Source organism: Hyaena hyaena, unplaced genomic scaffold (assembly GCF_003009895.1).
Source record: "Hyaena hyaena isolate Hyena2069 unplaced genomic scaffold, ASM300989v1 scaffold_17, whole genome shotgun sequence".
NCBI lineage: Eukaryota > Metazoa > Chordata > Mammalia > Carnivora > Hyaenidae > Hyaena > Hyaena hyaena.
The window spans coordinates 6,510,097-6,527,551 of NW_024080648.1; the positions used below are offsets into that span (position 1 = coordinate 6,510,097).

The window sequence follows — 17,455 nt, forward strand, 5'->3', positions numbered from 1 at the left end:
TGCAACTGCAAAGAAGCCCTCCTACCCCTTATTAACCATCTGTGGCTCCAGGTCATGAAAGGTAGTGGCACAGACTTGGATCATTAGTCATCCTCCATGAAGGCCTTTAGAAAAACACAGGATTAAGACCTCAACTGGACTGGCAGCACCGCCGAGGGTGCAGAAGAATTGAGCAATACTGATTCCAGAGTGAGCGCTAATCAGAAGGGCACAAAGGCCAGTCCCTGGGCCAAAAAGGTCCTTCCTCCAGCCCCTAGGTGCCCTTATCAGGAGTGAAAGGAGTGAAAGGAAGCTCCCTCCATCTAGAAAACCTGCAATTGGAAGCTTCTTCAAATTAGAGAAACAATTTTCCTCAGTATATTTTTTCTCTGTGTATCTAAACCCACGACAGAGGTTGATACTAAGGTTTTTTGGACAAACACACAGAAAGGACAAATTCGGAAAACCTATTTTTCTGTGACAGCGAGAGAGCCTTCATTCATGGAGATTCCCTTTACACTAGCTGCTTTGGAAACCAGAATCAGTTCCTTGAGAAACATGATCAGTTGATGCTGTATCAAGGTGAAGAAAGAAGACTGTTTTAGGACTTTACTATTTAATCTTCAAAACCACCCTATATTTGATTCTGGTCCTAAAAACTGCAATGAAAGATCCATGTCTTTCACTGGGGTATTAGTGGAGGAGATACCCAAAGTCATAAAAAGAAACGTAGGAGAAGACAATTCAGGAATGCCTGCATTTGATGGTCGGGAACGGGAGGAAGAAGAAATGTTAGCTGGAGAGACTGGGGAAGAATGGACACTGAGGTTGGGACAGAAACCAACTTACCCAGGCAATTCTTCCAGTTGGAAAAATCCATCACTGGTAATTCCTAGGCTGGCACCTATTTAGGAAAATGCAATACAGTTCACACAGACTGAGCTTTCTCTTGTAAAACAACACCAACATTTTGTATAGGACCCGGATACTTTCTTAGCCATCACATTCTGTTTCGACAAGTTTTGTCAAAGTCTCCACTTGGAAACTTTCCAGCCCAGTCTTCCCTGAGTGTACATTTTTGTTTTCTCTCTAAAAATAAGAAAGAGCAGTAACAACTACCGATAACATTTCTATGAGGAACTAGAATCTTCTTGGCTGTCATGAATAGACTCTGTCAGTCTGCATCACTCCCCTATCCCCAATGTAGGCGGGAGCTCCTTGGCTCGGCCTTGACCCTCTTCTCCATTTTTCCCTCAAAGGTTTCAACCAACTCTTCCCTCACTGTAGATGACTTCCAAATATCCTAGTTGTGACCTTCTCCCCAAGTTCCAGTCCCATATTTCTAACTGCTCTGCCATGTAACTCTACTTTGCCTCAAACTCAGTATGTTTAGAACTGAACCTTAACTTTATGTCCCAACTGTATCCCTCTCTCAAGTTCACCACTGCAGTTAAATGGACCACCTTCCACCAATAATCCAGATGAAGTCCTGAGTTGTCAATCTGTGACTCCTTCTCTCAAGGCTCCCCCACTATATCTCATCAGCCTGGGTAGCTCAGTCAGTTAAACATCCGACTTCAGCTCAGGTCACGATCTCATGATTCATGGGTTCGAGCCCCACGTCAGGCCCGCTGCTGTCAGCACAAGAGCACACTTCAGACCCTGTCTCTCTCTCTGTCCCTCCCCTGAGCTTTCTCTCTCTCAAAAATAGATAAACATTTAAGAAAAAAAAATCTGCACTTTGCCAAATTCAAGGCAACATGATGAAAGGACACATCCTGATTTCAGGTGTGATGAATATGCTTTTTACTGTGTCCTGGAATCAGTGAAATACAGTAGCTGACTCTCCCTTCTCGGAGTCTGTTACACCTGTTCTCTCTGATGCTGGCACGGAGCAGAGCCTCAGTAACTGTCTGCAGAACTGAGCTTTTCCTGTATGGGTCACATGCTAATGCTGGACCTCACAACCATGTCTTCACCACCTGTACATTCTTCTGTGACAGCTTCCTAAACTGACCGCCCTCCGCTGCAAGTCACTGTCAGATTAGTTTTCTAAAATTATCACTTAGATCTTGTCACTACCCTATTTAAAAGCTAACAATTATTTGACCCAGTTGTCATGAATTATAGATTCCTTCACTTGACTCTTTAAGTCTCCACAATTGGCCCTGACCCTCTTCTAGTCTCAGCTTAATGAATTTGCCCTCAGAACTTCAGTGCTGGAAAAAAGGGTTGAATTGGCCGATGTCCTGTACTCACTGGTTCTTTTGATCTTCATCTTCCTCAGCATATATCACTCAGTGTGTGAGCCCCCTTCCTAGGAAGTCATTTTGGTTGATGTCTTCCCTTAGTAATCTGTCCCACCTGTGAACAACCCAAGCCTCGCTGTCTAGAAACGAACTTGGGGAGCTCAGTCAGTTAAGCAAGCATCCAACTTCAGTGCAGGTCATGATCTCATGGTTCATGAGTTCAAGCCCGGCGTCAGGCTCTGTGCTAACAGCTTAGAATGTGGACCCTGCTTCAGATTCTGTGTCTCCCTCTCTTTCTGCCCCTCCCCTGCTCATGCTCTCTCTCCCTCCCTCTCTGTCTCAAAAAGAAATAAACATTAAAAAAAAAAAAAAGAAAGAAAGAAAAGAGGGGCACCTGGGTGGCTCAGTCGGTTAAGCGTCCGACTTCGGTTCAGGTCATGATCTCGCGGGTCGTGGGTTTGAGCCCCGGATCAGGCTCTGTGGTGACAGCTCAGGGCCTGGAGCCTGTTTCAGATTCTGTATCTCCCTCTCTCTCTGACCCTCCCCTGCTCACACTCTCAATCTCTCAGAAATAAATAAAACATTAAAAAAATTTTTAAAAAAAGAAAGAACTTTGGAACATTTACCTTTTATTCTCTGCATTTGTTTTTACTACAGGTTTTAAATTAATAAATGTATGTATCTTAAAAATCCAAAAAGCACAACAGAGCATCTAGTGAAAAACAAAAGTCCTTCCCACCCCTGACCTCTAGAACTCTGAGAGAGAGTCAGCATGACAGGCTTGGAATGTCCTTCCACAGATATTCCAGTGCACATATAGTCTAGTCTCCCTGCCTTTTCAAAAAGACACAAATTGGGAGTATACTATACATCCTGTTCCACACCTTGCTTTTTTTCACTTAACAACCAATCCTGAAGACTGTTACTATCTTTTACAGTAGCTGTTCTTGACCTTTTGGGAGTCATGAACTCCCTTTAAAAAACTGGTGGGAAATTTTGGCTCCTCTCCCCAGAGAGAACAAAATACATAAATGCATGTACACTCAAATTTTCTCATATAAACTCATGCTGGTCACAAGGGTTCTGAAGCCAATCCAGGAAGAATACAGAATATGTATAAGCTATGATCACCACCCAGAAAGACCATATAATCTAGTTGAGGAGAAAGACATGAACAGTATCTCTTATGTGAGAATAAGGCAGTATGTTCATAGCTCATCCCTGTGTCCATAGAATGCAAGAGCAAATATGACTATCTGAAAATCCTTACTGCTTTAATCCTAGAATTCTCTTTGTGAGAAAACTATGCACACAAAGGCTTAATAGGTAATTAAGTTGCATCCCTACAAGATTTCACTCCCTTGAACAAGGTAACTATAAGTTGTGCCTTGTAAATAAAATCCATGTGACAAATTCAGGCAGATGACAATCTCTGCCATGCGGAGAAGGAAAGGATAAGACTCTTTGCTGATTTTTCTTCCTGTGTTACCTATAGTATGTATGAGCTTGGAACTGGAAGAAATATCTTTCTTTGCCCCATCACAAGACACCACTAATGCCAATTACATCTAGGTTCTACAGAGACTTTCTCTCACAGCCGTGTGGCCTTGTCCAAGAGCAAGAATTGGTATAGGCAGATCCCCTGGCATGGCTCATAAGGTTGAAGACAACAGTAAATGCCCCTTGACTGTTAACAACAAGCATTTGCCTTCAGAGGACTCACCAGGGATCTCGCTCTCCTGAGGACGAGAGGGCACACCGCCTGTGGCAATCAGGATGTGAGGAGCGGTATACTTTTTCCCATTGACCTCTACCGTGGGCTTGGGATCATTCGTGAATGCAGCGTGGCCACGGATGATTTCTATATGGGACTGGAAAAGGAACCGTGCCATTAGCCTGTTCTCAAGATAAAAGGAAAACACCTGCGGCAACTTATCAGCTCTTTTCATTTCTCTATAGAGGATTTGGATTTTGGGTTTGCTGATGCCAAGACAACTCTCTAAAGTTTTGAGTTTCTGCAGAACTTCTGTTAATTGACACTGAGGTAAGGGGGTTGCCATTTGATTGTTGGAAGTGTGCCGTAAGAAGATGCTATCTTGGGCCAAAATCCAGAGACTGAAAAACATGAGCAAGTCACCTCCACAAGAAAAAATGCTACACATCCTTGTCTCCGGGAATTGAGGGAAAGTCTTCCTCACTTGCAATGAAATCACACTGAAGAATGGTGTGTCTGAAAAAGGGACAGAAGGCCAAGAAAGACAAAAGAATAAAGGTGAAGGGAGTAGAGGCAAAGGAAGGATACTCTGGCCAAGGGAGGAAAATGCAGTCCTTCTGTTTTCTCAAGCAAAATGGAAGAATACCACAAACATGACAATGCAGGTCTGTGCTAGAGATGTGGAGAATGCAGCCTCTGGCATCCCCTGAGCCCGGGCCTCCGTGTGGGGACTGCTGGCAAGCTTCTGAAGCCCGATACGTGCGCTGGCAAGCAAATGTGGGCAACTTACCACGATAATGGGACCGTGGAAACCTGATCACAACATAGCAGGTTTTAACATTTTGGAACATGCTTGGTTCTGAATTAAGTTATTTCCCCCTTTCCAAACAGCCCTCCAGGCCTGTTCTATAGATGTCCTGCTTTAGCCAAGCTGAATCTAGATTAATGCCAGAAGCCACAAGAAAAACCTTCCTTTAAAAGACAAAAAGGGTATGAGTCAACTGGCAATAACAATCAACTGGGGGAGGAACTGATATAATGTTTATTTTCATTTCCTAAGATATTTGACAGAAAGTTTCCTTTCCTGGTACGCTGAAGCAGCCGACTTCGACTCAGGTCATGATCTCACAGTTGGTGAGTTCAAGCCCCATGTCGGGCTCTGGGCTAACAGCTCAGAGCCTGGAACCTAGTTTGGATTCCATGTCTCCATCTCCCTTTGACCCTTTTCTACTTGCGCTCTGCTCTGTCTCTTTCTCTCTCTCTTTCAAAAATAAATAAACATTAAACACACACACACACACAGTGAAGTTCCATTAAAAATAAGTTTCCTTTCCTCTTCAGAATTTCTGAATCAACTATAAGTAATTCCTTTTCCATAAGGTCACACATAGTTAAGTTCTATGACAAACCAAGATTTGTTTTTTTTTTAATGCTGTTTTCTGAGCGATTTTCTTGACTCTTTTACAAAAGTATTTTAGCTCGCTCCATTTTTTTTTTTTTTTTTTAATTGATGTGGCAGAGGCGCCTGGGTGGCTTAGTTGGTTAAGCGTCCAACTTTCGCTTAGGTCATGATCTCGCGGTTTGTGGATTCGAGCGCCGCGTCGGGCTCTGTGCTGACTGCCAGCTCAGAGCCTGGAGCCTGTTTCAGTCTGTGACTCTCCCTCTCTCTGACCCTCCCCTGTTCGCGCTGTCTCTCTCTCTCTATTATTAGAAATAAATAAAACATTAAAAAATAATAATAATAAAATAAATTGATGTGGCAGACACATAGACCAATGGAATAGAATAGAGAACTCAGAACTGGACCCACAAATGTACAGGCAACTAATCTTTGACAAAATGGGAGAGTATCCAATGGAAAAAAGACACCTCTTTAACAGATGGTGCTCGGAGAACTGGACAGCAACATGCAGAAGAATGAAACTAGACCACTTTCTCAGACCATACACAAAAATAAACTCAAAATGGATAAAGGACCTGAACGTGAGACAGGAAGCCATCAAAATCCTAGAGGAGAAAGCAGGAGACAACCTCCTTGATCTCAACTGCAGCAATTTCTTACTTGACACATCCCCAAAGGCAAGGGAATCAAGAGCAAAAATGAACTACTGGGACCTCATCAAGATTAAAAGCTTCTGCACGCAAAGGAAACAATCCATAAAACTAACAGGCAACCGACAGAATGGGAAAAGATAGTTGCCAATGACATATCAGATTAAGGGCTAGTATCCAAAATCTATAAGGAATTCACCAAACTCCACGCCCAAGAAACAAACAACCCAGTGAAGAAATGGGCAGAATACACAAACAGACACTTCTCCAAAGAGGACATCCAGATGGCCAAGAGACACATTAAATGATGCTCAGCGTCCCTCCTCATCAGGGAAATACAAATCAAAACCACACTGAGATACGACCTCATGCCGGTCAGAGTGGCTAAAATGAGCAAATCAGAGAACTCTAGATGCTGGCGAGGATGTGGAGAAACGGGCACCCTCCTGCACTGTTGGTGGGCGTGACAACTGGTGCAGCCCCTCTGGAAAACAGTGTGAAGGTTCCTCAGAAAATTAACAATAGACCTCCCCTCTGACCCAGCAAAAGCACTGCTAGGAATTTATCCAAGGCATACAGGAGGGCTGATGCATAGGGGCACATGCACCCCAATGTTCATAGCAGCACTCTCAACAATAGCCACAACATGGAAAGAGCCTAAGTGTCCATCAACGGACGAATGGATCAAGAAGATGTGGTTTATCTATTCCATGGAATACTACATGGCAAAGAGAAAGAATGAAGTCTGGCCATGTGTAGCAACATGGATGGATCTTGAGGGTGTTCTGCTGAGTGAAATAAGTCAGGCAGAGAAGGACAGATACCATATGTTTGCATGTATAGGAGGATTAGGAGGAACTTAATGGAGGACCATGGGGGAGAAGAAGGGGAAAAATAGTGGGGGAGAGGGAGGCAAACCATGAGAGACTCTTGAATGCCGAGAACAAACAGGGCTGATGGGGGTGGGGGAGGGGAAGGGGGGTGATGGGCATGGAGGAGGGCACTTGTGGGGATGATCACTAGGTGTTATATGGAAACCAACTTGACAATAAACTATTAAAAAAAAAAGAAATCAAATTCAATAATATAGATTTAGGGTTTTTGAGTATGGTGAGAACGACACATCAAAGACAAGTAAACAAATAAGATTGTTACATATATGATAAGTGCTATAAAGAAAATAAAGTCAATAATGTAAAAAAAAAATTGATGTGGGTGTTTTAGTATAGCAAGTGGTACCTCTACATTCATGTCTAACAGCCTTAAAGTCTCTTGTCATCAGTGTATAGGGCACTGAAGGCCCTGAATATCTCCCCCTTAAACTGGGGATTAAGGTCAGAAAATATCACTCTCCAAAAAATAAACCTGATGAATAAGAATCAACACAAAAAGATATGAGGTTAGCCACCTAGAGAAGTAACTCATCCTAAAAACTGGTTTATAACCATGCTGCCATGGGATTATGGTGGCCCAAATATCACCAAGAAACTACAGATCTAAATATAATCTAAGCTATGCAGAAATCTTAGAAACTGCAAAGTGAAACCACAAAAGGAAATGAAGGGTGATGGGAAATATGCTGTCAAGGAAAAGCACAGCTGGAGGGTGCATTGTTTATCTTAGTGGAAGAAGTGCGACACTTAAGCACTAAAGCAGAAAAAGCCTCAGACTAACGAAGGACCATGTAGGTTTGCTAAAAGCAAACACAGCTTTGCCTAGTGTTCTTGGGCAAAGTAATCAGACTTCATTCACAGAAACAACCTTCTGAACCATAATTTGGTCTCTTGAGCAGATCTAGCCACCAAGGACGAGGTTGCTGTGAACAAACGAACAATGAGAGCTTTCCAGCCAGACAGTACTTCTGATTTTAATGAATAAACTGGCATATTGTTGTGTACATCAGTCTCCTGTGTTTTTGGTTTCTGGAACTCACAGGAGGGCCAGACCTACTCAAGGCGCAGCCCTGAGGTGACACCTGTCTACCAGTCATGGCATGCGCTGCCCACTCTGTAGAAAAAAGACTGGCCAGGGGCACCTGGGTTCCTCAGTCAGTTAAGTGTCTGACTCTTGATTTTAGCTCAGGTCATGATCTCATGGTTTCATGGGTTGAAGCCCTGTGTTGCTTGATGCGCCGGCTGCAAGGAGCCTGCCTAGGATTTTCTGTCTCCCTCCCTCTCTCCTTCTCTGCCCCTCCTCCACTCACGCTCGGTCTCTCTCAAAATAAATAAACTTAAAAAAAGAAGAAGAAGAAGAAAGACTGGCTTACTGAGACAGACACTTTTGTTCTGGCAGGTCAACCTTGAAGTCATTAATTGCAAAAGAGATAAAAGAAACAAGAGACCTGCATGTGCAAAGGCTATGTTTTTGTCTGGTCAGATTGGTAGCATACTCCAACACAGAATGGCCCCCTCATCAGAGTCCCCAGCACGCTCACCTTGGTCAGGTTATTTTGATAGATGGTATTCAGGCGGCTCACATAGGCATCACGTTTTTCCTTTATAACACTGTAATGAAACTTAAATCAGAACTGAGAGACAAGATTCTCTTCTTTCAGTCAGTGAGTAGGGCATCTGTCCCTGGATACCCCTATCAGCAGAGGATCACATACACAGAGAAGAGTCAGTAAGAACTCCTTGAGTGAGTAGCTCTGGAGGCCGTCGCCCCTTCCCTCTGCCACATGCAGAGAACCCTTATTCTCCTCCAAGGAGAATGTTCGGTAGACACCCACAATATGTAAATATCTTCCTGCAAAGAAGAGAAGGACAGCTGCTTTGGCACAGTGCCTAAGTACGTGGTGGCCACTCAATAAATATTTGTTGAGTAAATGAATGAATTTGCTAAAATTTTGAAAATTTAATGGCTTCTACAAGTTTATGGCAGTTCCTTAAAAAGTTAAACATAAAACTGCCATTTGACCCAGCAATTTCACTTCTAGGTACAGACCCAAAAGAACTGAAACCAGGGACTTGTAGATCAATGTTCATAGCAGCATTATTCACAGTAGACAAAAGGTGAAAACAACCTAAAAGTCCACTGAGGGATGAACTGAATAAACAAAATGTGGTATGAACACAAGGGAATAGCCTTAAAAAGGAATGAAATTCTAACACATGTCACAACATGGATGAGTTCTGAAAACATGCTAAATGAAATAAGCCAGGCATAAAAGGACAAACATCATACAAAGTACCTAAAACAGGCAAATTCATGGAGACAGAAAGTACAAGAGTGCTACCAGGGGCTGGGGGGAGAGGAGCTGAGGAGTTATTGTTTAATGAACACATTGTTTTTGTTGTGGATGGTAGAAAAGTTCTCAAAATGGATGGTGGTGATAGTCACACATCACTACGAATATACTTAATGGCCTTGTATTGACAACTTAAAAATAGCTAAGGTGGACTTTGTGCGTGCATTTGAAACCATTTTATTGAAGTATGACTGACATACAATAAACAGTACATATTTACTGTATATAACTTGGTAAGTTTAGAGATAAGTATATACCTCTAAAACCATCATCACAATCAAGGCCACAAATATATCCATCACCTCCAGCAGCTTATGTTATATATATTTTACCACAGGAACACCCTTCCAAAAAAGTTTATAGCTCATTTAATTATGAAAGAAAAAATTAGTATTTGTAAACAGAACCCTCTAAGCATTAACACTTACCGCCAATTGAATTTACTCTCACAACTTTGAAAGCCGTAATCAACATGATCGTGCATGAATTCAGAGTGGACAGCTGTGTTCCACATTACCTGTAAAAAAAAAAAAAAAAAAAAAAAACTATAGTGACAACAGTAGTGCATGAGTCCTGAGGAAAAAAAAGAAACTATGCATGAAAAGTAACCACATAAAAGCAGATAAAAATACTGAACTTTAAAATTTTTTTAATAGTTTTTATTTATTTTTGAGACAGAGAGACAGAGCATAAGAGGGGGAGGGGCAGAGAGAGAGGGAGACACAGAATCTGAAACAGGCTCCAGGCTCTGAGCTGCCAGCACAGAACCTGATGTGGGGCTCGAACCCACAAACTACAAGATCATGACCTGAGCCTAAGTCAGACACTTAACCGACTGAGCCACCCAGGCGCCCCTCAAAATACTGAACTTTAAAGTAAAACCAAAACTGAACATATTAAAAAGGAAAGTTCAGAAATATGAGCAGACAGATTTTGTAGGGAGGCTGCTGAAATATTGGGGGATATTACTTCTATTACACTCCCTATCTTATAAACTCTGTAACAGCAGAATGTTATAAGCGTTTATAAGCATTCCGGTAACATTTATTACTGCTTACAGACTCTTTTTAAGTCTCAGATTTCCTGAAACCCTATATTTTGTAATTAGTTCTAGGAAACTCAATTGCATCTGTAGCTTTACAGTAAAGTGATTTAGAAGAGGCTATGAGATAAAGACGAGGCCTGAAAACCTTAAGGGAATAAATCCCTATTATATACTCAGTACCTATGAATATGTCCTTGTAATGACGTGTGTAATTAGACATCTGGAACTCAAAGATTTGTTGCACATTTCTGTGGAATGCAGCCTGAAATCTGTAAAGGCCTTTTATGTCAACTCATCATCAAGATAACAAACAGAATTCGAGAGCATCCAGAACTCTAGATGACAAACTATCAGTTTTCTTTGTCAGACAAGCCTGATACTCCATTTTTGACAAGCCTTTGATTTCATTCCTTCTTTGTACCATTCTCTCTTTATGTCTAAAAATGAAGAACTGATGGCCTTGCTGGATTCTGGGGTTTTGGGTTTTTTTTTTGAAGTTTATTTTTATTTATCCTGAGACAGAGATAGAGAGCATGTGGGGGAGTGGCAGAGAGAGATGGAGACAGAATCCCAAGCAGGCTCCAGGCTATTAGCACACAGCCCTATGTGGAGCTCAAACTCACGAACCATGAGATCATGACATGAGTCGAAAGCAAGAGTTGGATGCTTACCCTCCAAGCCACCCAGGCACTCTGTTCATTTTTTTAATTGATGTGAAACTCATATAATATAGTATTAACCATTTTATCTGCTAGATTGTTTATCTTGATACATATGAAAGGTTTCTCAGTATTACAAAATAAAACAGGTTATTTTAAAAAACCATTGGGGCGCCTGAGTGGCTCAGTTGGCTGAGGGTCCGACTTCGGCTCAGGTCATTCATGATCTCATGGTTCGTGGGTCCGAGCCCCGTGTTGGGTTTTGTGCTGACTGCTAGCTCAGAGCCTGGAGCCTGCTTTGGATTCTGTGTCTCCCTCTCTCTAACCCTCCCCTGCTCACGCGGTCTTCTCTCTCTCTCTCTCAGAAATAAATAAAACATTAAAAAATGTTTAATAAAATTTAAAAATTTTTAATTGAAAAAATTTTAAAAACATCATTATAAAGGCACCAGGAGGCTCAGTCCATTGGGTGTCTGACTTCAGCTCAGGTCATAATCTCACAGTTTGAGTTCAAGCTCTGCATCAAGTTCTCTCCTATAAGCTCGTAGCCCACTTCCAATCCTTTGCTCCCTAGCTCTCTGACCCACCCCTGCTCTCTCTCAAAAAAAAAACTTTAAACAAAAAATTAAAAAAAAAAAAGAAAGAAAAGAAACATCACCATACCTCATCTCATCTCCTCATGAGGGGCCATATTTATTTTCTTCCAACTTGTATTATGTATGATGCTATAGCTTCAAATGCCCTCCGGAGAAGGTGCTGTATATGAACTACATTGGGCTTCTAGGCTCATCTAAATGAGGGTGGTAGCAGGCCCACCCATCTGATTCCTTCTCTGCTGCTACCTCACTCTACCCTCCTGGAGGGAAGTTACTCCAGGCTTCAATCTGTTCTAGAAAACAGGAGGTAATTACCAACTGATCTTCAAGAATGCAAAAGCACTTTGAAGTCAGAGCCCTTTGAAAATATAAGGTAAAAGTCCTTGTGTTTCCTTATATTCTGATCAGTAAATGGTCAGAATAGAAGGAATAAAGGAAACATAATATATGGCAGCAGAGGGGCCTGGGTGGCTCAGTCAGTTAAGCATCCAACTTTGGCTCAGGTCATGACCTCATGGTTTATGAGCCCTGCGTTGGTGTCTGTGCTGACAGCTCAGAGCCTGGAGCCTGCTTCGGATTCTGGGTCTCCCACTCTTCTGCCTCTCCCCCACCTGCACTGTCTCTCTCTCTTTCTCTCAAAATATTTTTAATATATGGGAACAAAATATTACAAATTCAGGTGACTATGCCCAGGTAATATTTTTAAATAATGAGGTAGCGCCTATCAATGGATTTACTACCATAACTGGATTAAACTATATAAAACCACCTTTTAACTGATTTACATGATTCATATATCACAACTATATGACTTCAATTAGAACAGATTCCAAATAACTGAGGAAGTGTCCCACAGTAAAAAAGAAACTTTCCTATGATTAAAAAACACCTAACCACACAATGGAACAGATTATAAAAAACTCTCCTGGAATTATTTTTTGTTATGTGTCACTGATGAGATTAGGAGTATTTGCTTACCTCTTACCGAAAACATGTCAGTTTAGAATGTAATCTCAGTAACAAAAGGTTGTCATCTGGGGATTATAACATGTTTTGAAAGTATATTCAAATGTGGAGTAAAATTACTTGCAAGTATAAACAAGATGCACCTTTGGAAATAAGAGCTGCCATTTCCTCCTCTTTGTCAGAGGTAAAGGACAAGTTCATTCAATGTAACCTGCACCACAGATGCCAGGAACAAATATCACCACAGTTGTTAAGAAAGTCCATTAGGCTACAGAATTGAATGAGAATACTTTAGAAGATTCCATTCAGTAATTTAGATTAAGAAAAAGTAATTCTGTGCAGATGACCAGTCCTAATTACTAGACCTAGATGCAATCTCACTCACTCAAAACTAATAAATCAATGCACTGCTTTATCAAATATGTAAAAGGAGTGTGGAAGGAAGAAGAAATAAAAATTTTACCTTTTTGGGTACACATCCAACATTCACCTAAAAAAAAAAAAAGGACAAATTTTAAGAATATTAAACTCAAATCATCAAACAAACCTGAAAGAAATGAACCCCAAGCATCAACCCAGGAGACTTCTTTAAGTTCTAAGTCAAAATCTACAGTATTTCCTTTTCTCTTATGGAGTTGGAAAAGATAGGAATATTCTTTTTCTTACTTGATGAGGCAGAGAATTTTAGTCATTAACATTTTCTCAAGAAAAGCAGTCATTGAGAGGAAAATAGTTCTATGCCCAGGGGCTATACAGTTCAGGGATTGTATAGGTTAGGAGGAGGCCAAAACCTGAGCTTGCACAGAAAGATGAAGCAGAAGAGACACAACAGAGAGTGCCTGGGTGGCTCAGTCTGTTAAGTGTCCGACTTCCGCTCAGGCCATGATCTCATGGTTCGTGGGTTCAAGCATCACGTCAGGCTCCGTGCTGACAGCCAGCTCAGAGCCTGGAGCCTGTTTCAGATTCTGTATCTCCCTCTCTCTCTGACCCTCCCCTGCTCACACAGTCTCTCTCTCTCAGAAATAAATTTTAAAAAAATTAAAAAAAAGAAAAGAAAAGAAGAGAAGCAGCAAGAGGTAAGAAAACCCCAGCTGAATAAGGGCAACTGAAACACCTGAGCAGCTATTTTAGATGATTTCGGGAAACGTATAATGGCATATGCTGGGTAAAACATTCAGAATGCCCCTTTGAAAAAAAATCTCTAGTGGAAATCTACATTACTTTTCAAGACCAAAGGATAATGAGGAATCAAGCAATAAGGTTCTTCTTCCATGCTATTGTATGTACAGGTATATATGTGTGTGTGTGTATCCACGCTTACCTGCATGCTTGCTAGAGACAGACCACAAATTTGATTATTTTTTTTAAAAAAAATTTAAAAAATATATATTTAAGAGAGAGAGAGAGAACGAGCGAACAGGGAAGGGGTAGAAAGAAAGGGAGAGAGAGAATTCTAAGCAGGCTCTGTGATCATAGCATAGAGCCTGACACAGGGCTCAAGTCTCATGACCTGTGAGATTATGACCTGTGCCGAAATCAAGAGTAGGATGTTTAACCAACTGAGCCACCTAGGCCCCCCCGACAAATTTGATTCTCAGTCTTCTAGCAGCCAAAACACAAAGGAAAACACAAATAGTTCTAAGATTTCACATAAAAACTAACCAGCTGTTTTCAGAAAACAACTATTCGTACCCTTTTAGATTACAGAGAAATTCTTCCCAACAGTCCATGTAAACAAGCTGTGATATGTTTACATACAAATTTGTTTACATCTGTTTATTTCCTTTTGATCACATGTTAAATTTATAATATGAGGGTAAAAGCTAGGTTAGGAATAAGACTAATCAGAATATAGACTGTAATTAGGGACCCCTCAGCTCTGGAAACCTGCCATGTGGTATATATTCCAGATACCTTTTAACTTTATAAATACTCACTGGGAGGTGTTGGTGATGTGGTGGCCATCACAATGAAGTTATGAGATTTAAGCAAGGTCTCAACTGCAGAACCTTTAAAAACTCAGGCTCATGTTCACTCATGTCTATTGACAGAGTAAAGACTGAATATTTAAATACTGGCGCCACAATTTACATCAGGTGCTTACAGCTCTGCTGATCATGACCATAAGGAACTAGATTGGCTCCCTATAAGTCCAAAAAATATAAGCCTACGTCTTACAGATTTTCTGGGCAGTGAAATCTGAACTACATATGCACTTCCCAAGGGACTTTATTATATGAAATGCTAGAGTAAAAGAAGCCCACCCAAATCTCATCGAGATCTGGGGTATCGGAAAGAGAAGGTCTTATGAACAGTCACCTTCTACTCCTCTAGTTGTGCTACTTGCTCGCAGCATACCTCCTGCATTTTCATTTTAACATTCTTATTTCCTATTATTCTGCACTCAGGAATTATAAAAGAGTGAGGTATGCTTTGTTTCTATGCAGTTTCAAGTTATCAGTCATTTGGAGGGTTTTTCCGTAGAAAGAGACAAGTCATCTACCATCTAGTGGTGGACTTGGATTTTTTTATGAGGTTATGCTACAATAAGAAGTCAGAAGGCAACAGAAGTAGAAACTCACAGGATTGAGAGAAGGGTGCAGAATTCAAGCCCAGTAAAATGAAAGAATCACACCTACAGCAGCATTACAAGCAGGTTATGCAGGAAGTACTTTCTACTAGCAATCAGAATAATATATGGCCTTCTCCCTCACTGCCCTCCCATCTGTCTAAGCAGAAGACAAGCTATTTCTCAACTCCCAACTATTTGAGTTCTGGAAATAGATGGAATGAGCCAATTCTAAGGAAAGATGAGGACAATGTTTCTTACGTGGTAGAGGAGAGGAAGATAGCCAGCTGAATGCCAGCTCCTTGGTGGCAATGACTTTATCATCACACCTGCCTTTTCCAGCTCATTTGGCAGGTGAAGTGCTTCCCAGTCCCTTTTTTAAAAGGCTGTCTATCTATCTATTTATTTATTATTAATTGAAGTTTGTTTATTTTTGAGACAGAGAGAGCAGGGGAGGGGGCAGAGATAAAGGGAGAGCAAAGCCTGACTTGGGCCTTGAATTCACTAACTGCAAGATCATGCCCTGGGCTGAAATCAGGAGTTGAGTGCTTAACCTATTTATTTTTTAAATGTTTGTTTATTTTTGAAAGAAAGAGCATGAGAGGGAGCTCATGAGCAGAGGAAGAGCAGAGAGAGAGAAAGACAGACAGACAGAAAGAGGGAGAGAATCCCAAGCAGGCTCTGTGCTAAAAGCCTTATGTGGGACTTGATCCCACGAACTGTGACATCATGACCTGAGCCGAAATCAAGAGTCGGAAAGTTAACCAACTGAGCCACCTGGGCGCCCCCTCCTAGTCCCTCTATCCACAGTCCCTCTACCCTGCTGTTCACTAAGAGGCTTCAACAGGGACAGACTACAAAATCACTGTCTCTAAAAGTTGAGATAATTTCAATAGCCTAAATAAATATACTCCACCTGCCCTTGAGTCAACCTTCTCCGACTTCCCAGGAACCTTTAAAAACAATTTAAATCATCACAAGGCACTAAATGCTCTGAACCACTCTCACACATCATCACTTTACTCATGGATATTTGACACTACTTTTAAAAAGTTTGGAACATGCTTCTTCTAAGGGCCAATATGGCCCGACTTTAACTGGTTTCAAGTGTTACGAATTTGATTTACTTTTTAGGAGTTTCTACCTTTTTGACTTCTAAAATGTTTTAACTTGCAACTATTCATTCATTCAAGGTACTGATTATTGCATTCACTCACTTGTGCCAGGCATTATGCAAAAAAGAAAGCACTGAATGAATATAGTTAGTCCCTGTTCTCATGGAGCCTACTATTCCACCCACAGTCTCTCAGCCTATCTGAGCTGCTGGCTCAAGGGACAGCAGCAGAATCATGACATTCCCTAAAATTTTCAAAGCCTTGGGCTAGAAATAAGAGGAAGAAGAAGGTGGAAAATGGTGACCTTTTTGAGTCAAAAAAAATCTATATTCTAGCACAGTACTCATTGGATCTGTGGTTGGGGCTATGATTTTTTTTTTTTTTTTTTTTTTTGAGAGAGAGCACTCCATGTGCAACCAGGGGGAAGGGCAGAGAAAGAGAAGGAGAGAGAGATACCCAAGCAGGTTCCACACTGTCAGCCAGAGCCTAACGTGGGGCTCGATCCCATGAACCTGTGAGATCATGACCTGAGCCGAAATCAAGAGTTGATGCTAACCTACTGAACCACGCAGGCACCCTAGAGCTATGACTGAAAAGCTCGTGACTTTGAAATACCACTCGCCCTATTTTGGCAGCTCCTAGTAATAAGCCTCCAAGACTTTCCACTGGTTTTAGAAGCCTAGTTACACTTCAGCACAACACTACAGCAACCAGATGCCTCTAACTTAGAAGAGAAAAAAACAGCAATTAGTTACCAACAGAACTGAGGAAGCCAGGGGTGGAGAGGTATATATAGTCATGCTGAACCCTTCTTATTCTCTAGCTCACGAGTACATCAGGTTGTCGGAAAGAGCATAACCGTAGAGTAAGACAGACAGGAGTTTGAATCCCAAACTTCCCTCCCACTTACAGGCTATTGGTGGGTAAGTTTTTAAATCTTTTGAGCTCAGTTTCTTATTCAATAAAATGGGGATAGTAATACATGATAGAGGTTTTGAGAAGATGAGAGATAATGCATATAAAAAGCACATCTTTTCTAATTTATGATAGATCTGATGAGGACACTGACCCTTCTGAATTATTTCTGCAGACTCCTGGACCCCCAAGTTCACAAAAGGCTTACTGGAAAGAGAGAGGAGATAAATTCCCCTGGTGCCTTGCTCCCTTTTAGGAACAAATCAACTGATGGCAGAAAGCTTGCCTCCCAGACTGGGACACCAGGGTGATGGGTGCTCAGGGCTCTGACTTCCCAGGAGTACCCACA

The 17,455-nt window shown here is 41.4% G+C and overlaps 1 protein-coding gene across 1 annotated transcript in view; it reads right to left on the reverse strand.

Annotated features, from left to right (window-relative positions):
- Nucleotides 1-17,455, reverse strand: part of GSR (glutathione-disulfide reductase) — a 48,127-nt gene that overhangs the window by 19,493 nt on the left and 11,179 nt on the right. The window contains exons 2-6 of the mRNA XM_039221163.1: nucleotides 12,971-12,997; nucleotides 9,670-9,758; nucleotides 8,429-8,498; nucleotides 3,952-4,099; nucleotides 829-883 (exon numbers count right to left, since the gene is read on the reverse strand). Coding sequence (XP_039077094.1) covers nucleotides 829-883; nucleotides 3,952-4,099; nucleotides 8,429-8,498; nucleotides 9,670-9,758; nucleotides 12,971-12,997 — 389 coding nt within the window. The remainder of the gene's footprint in view (nucleotides 1-828; nucleotides 884-3,951; nucleotides 4,100-8,428; nucleotides 8,499-9,669; nucleotides 9,759-12,970; nucleotides 12,998-17,455) is intronic.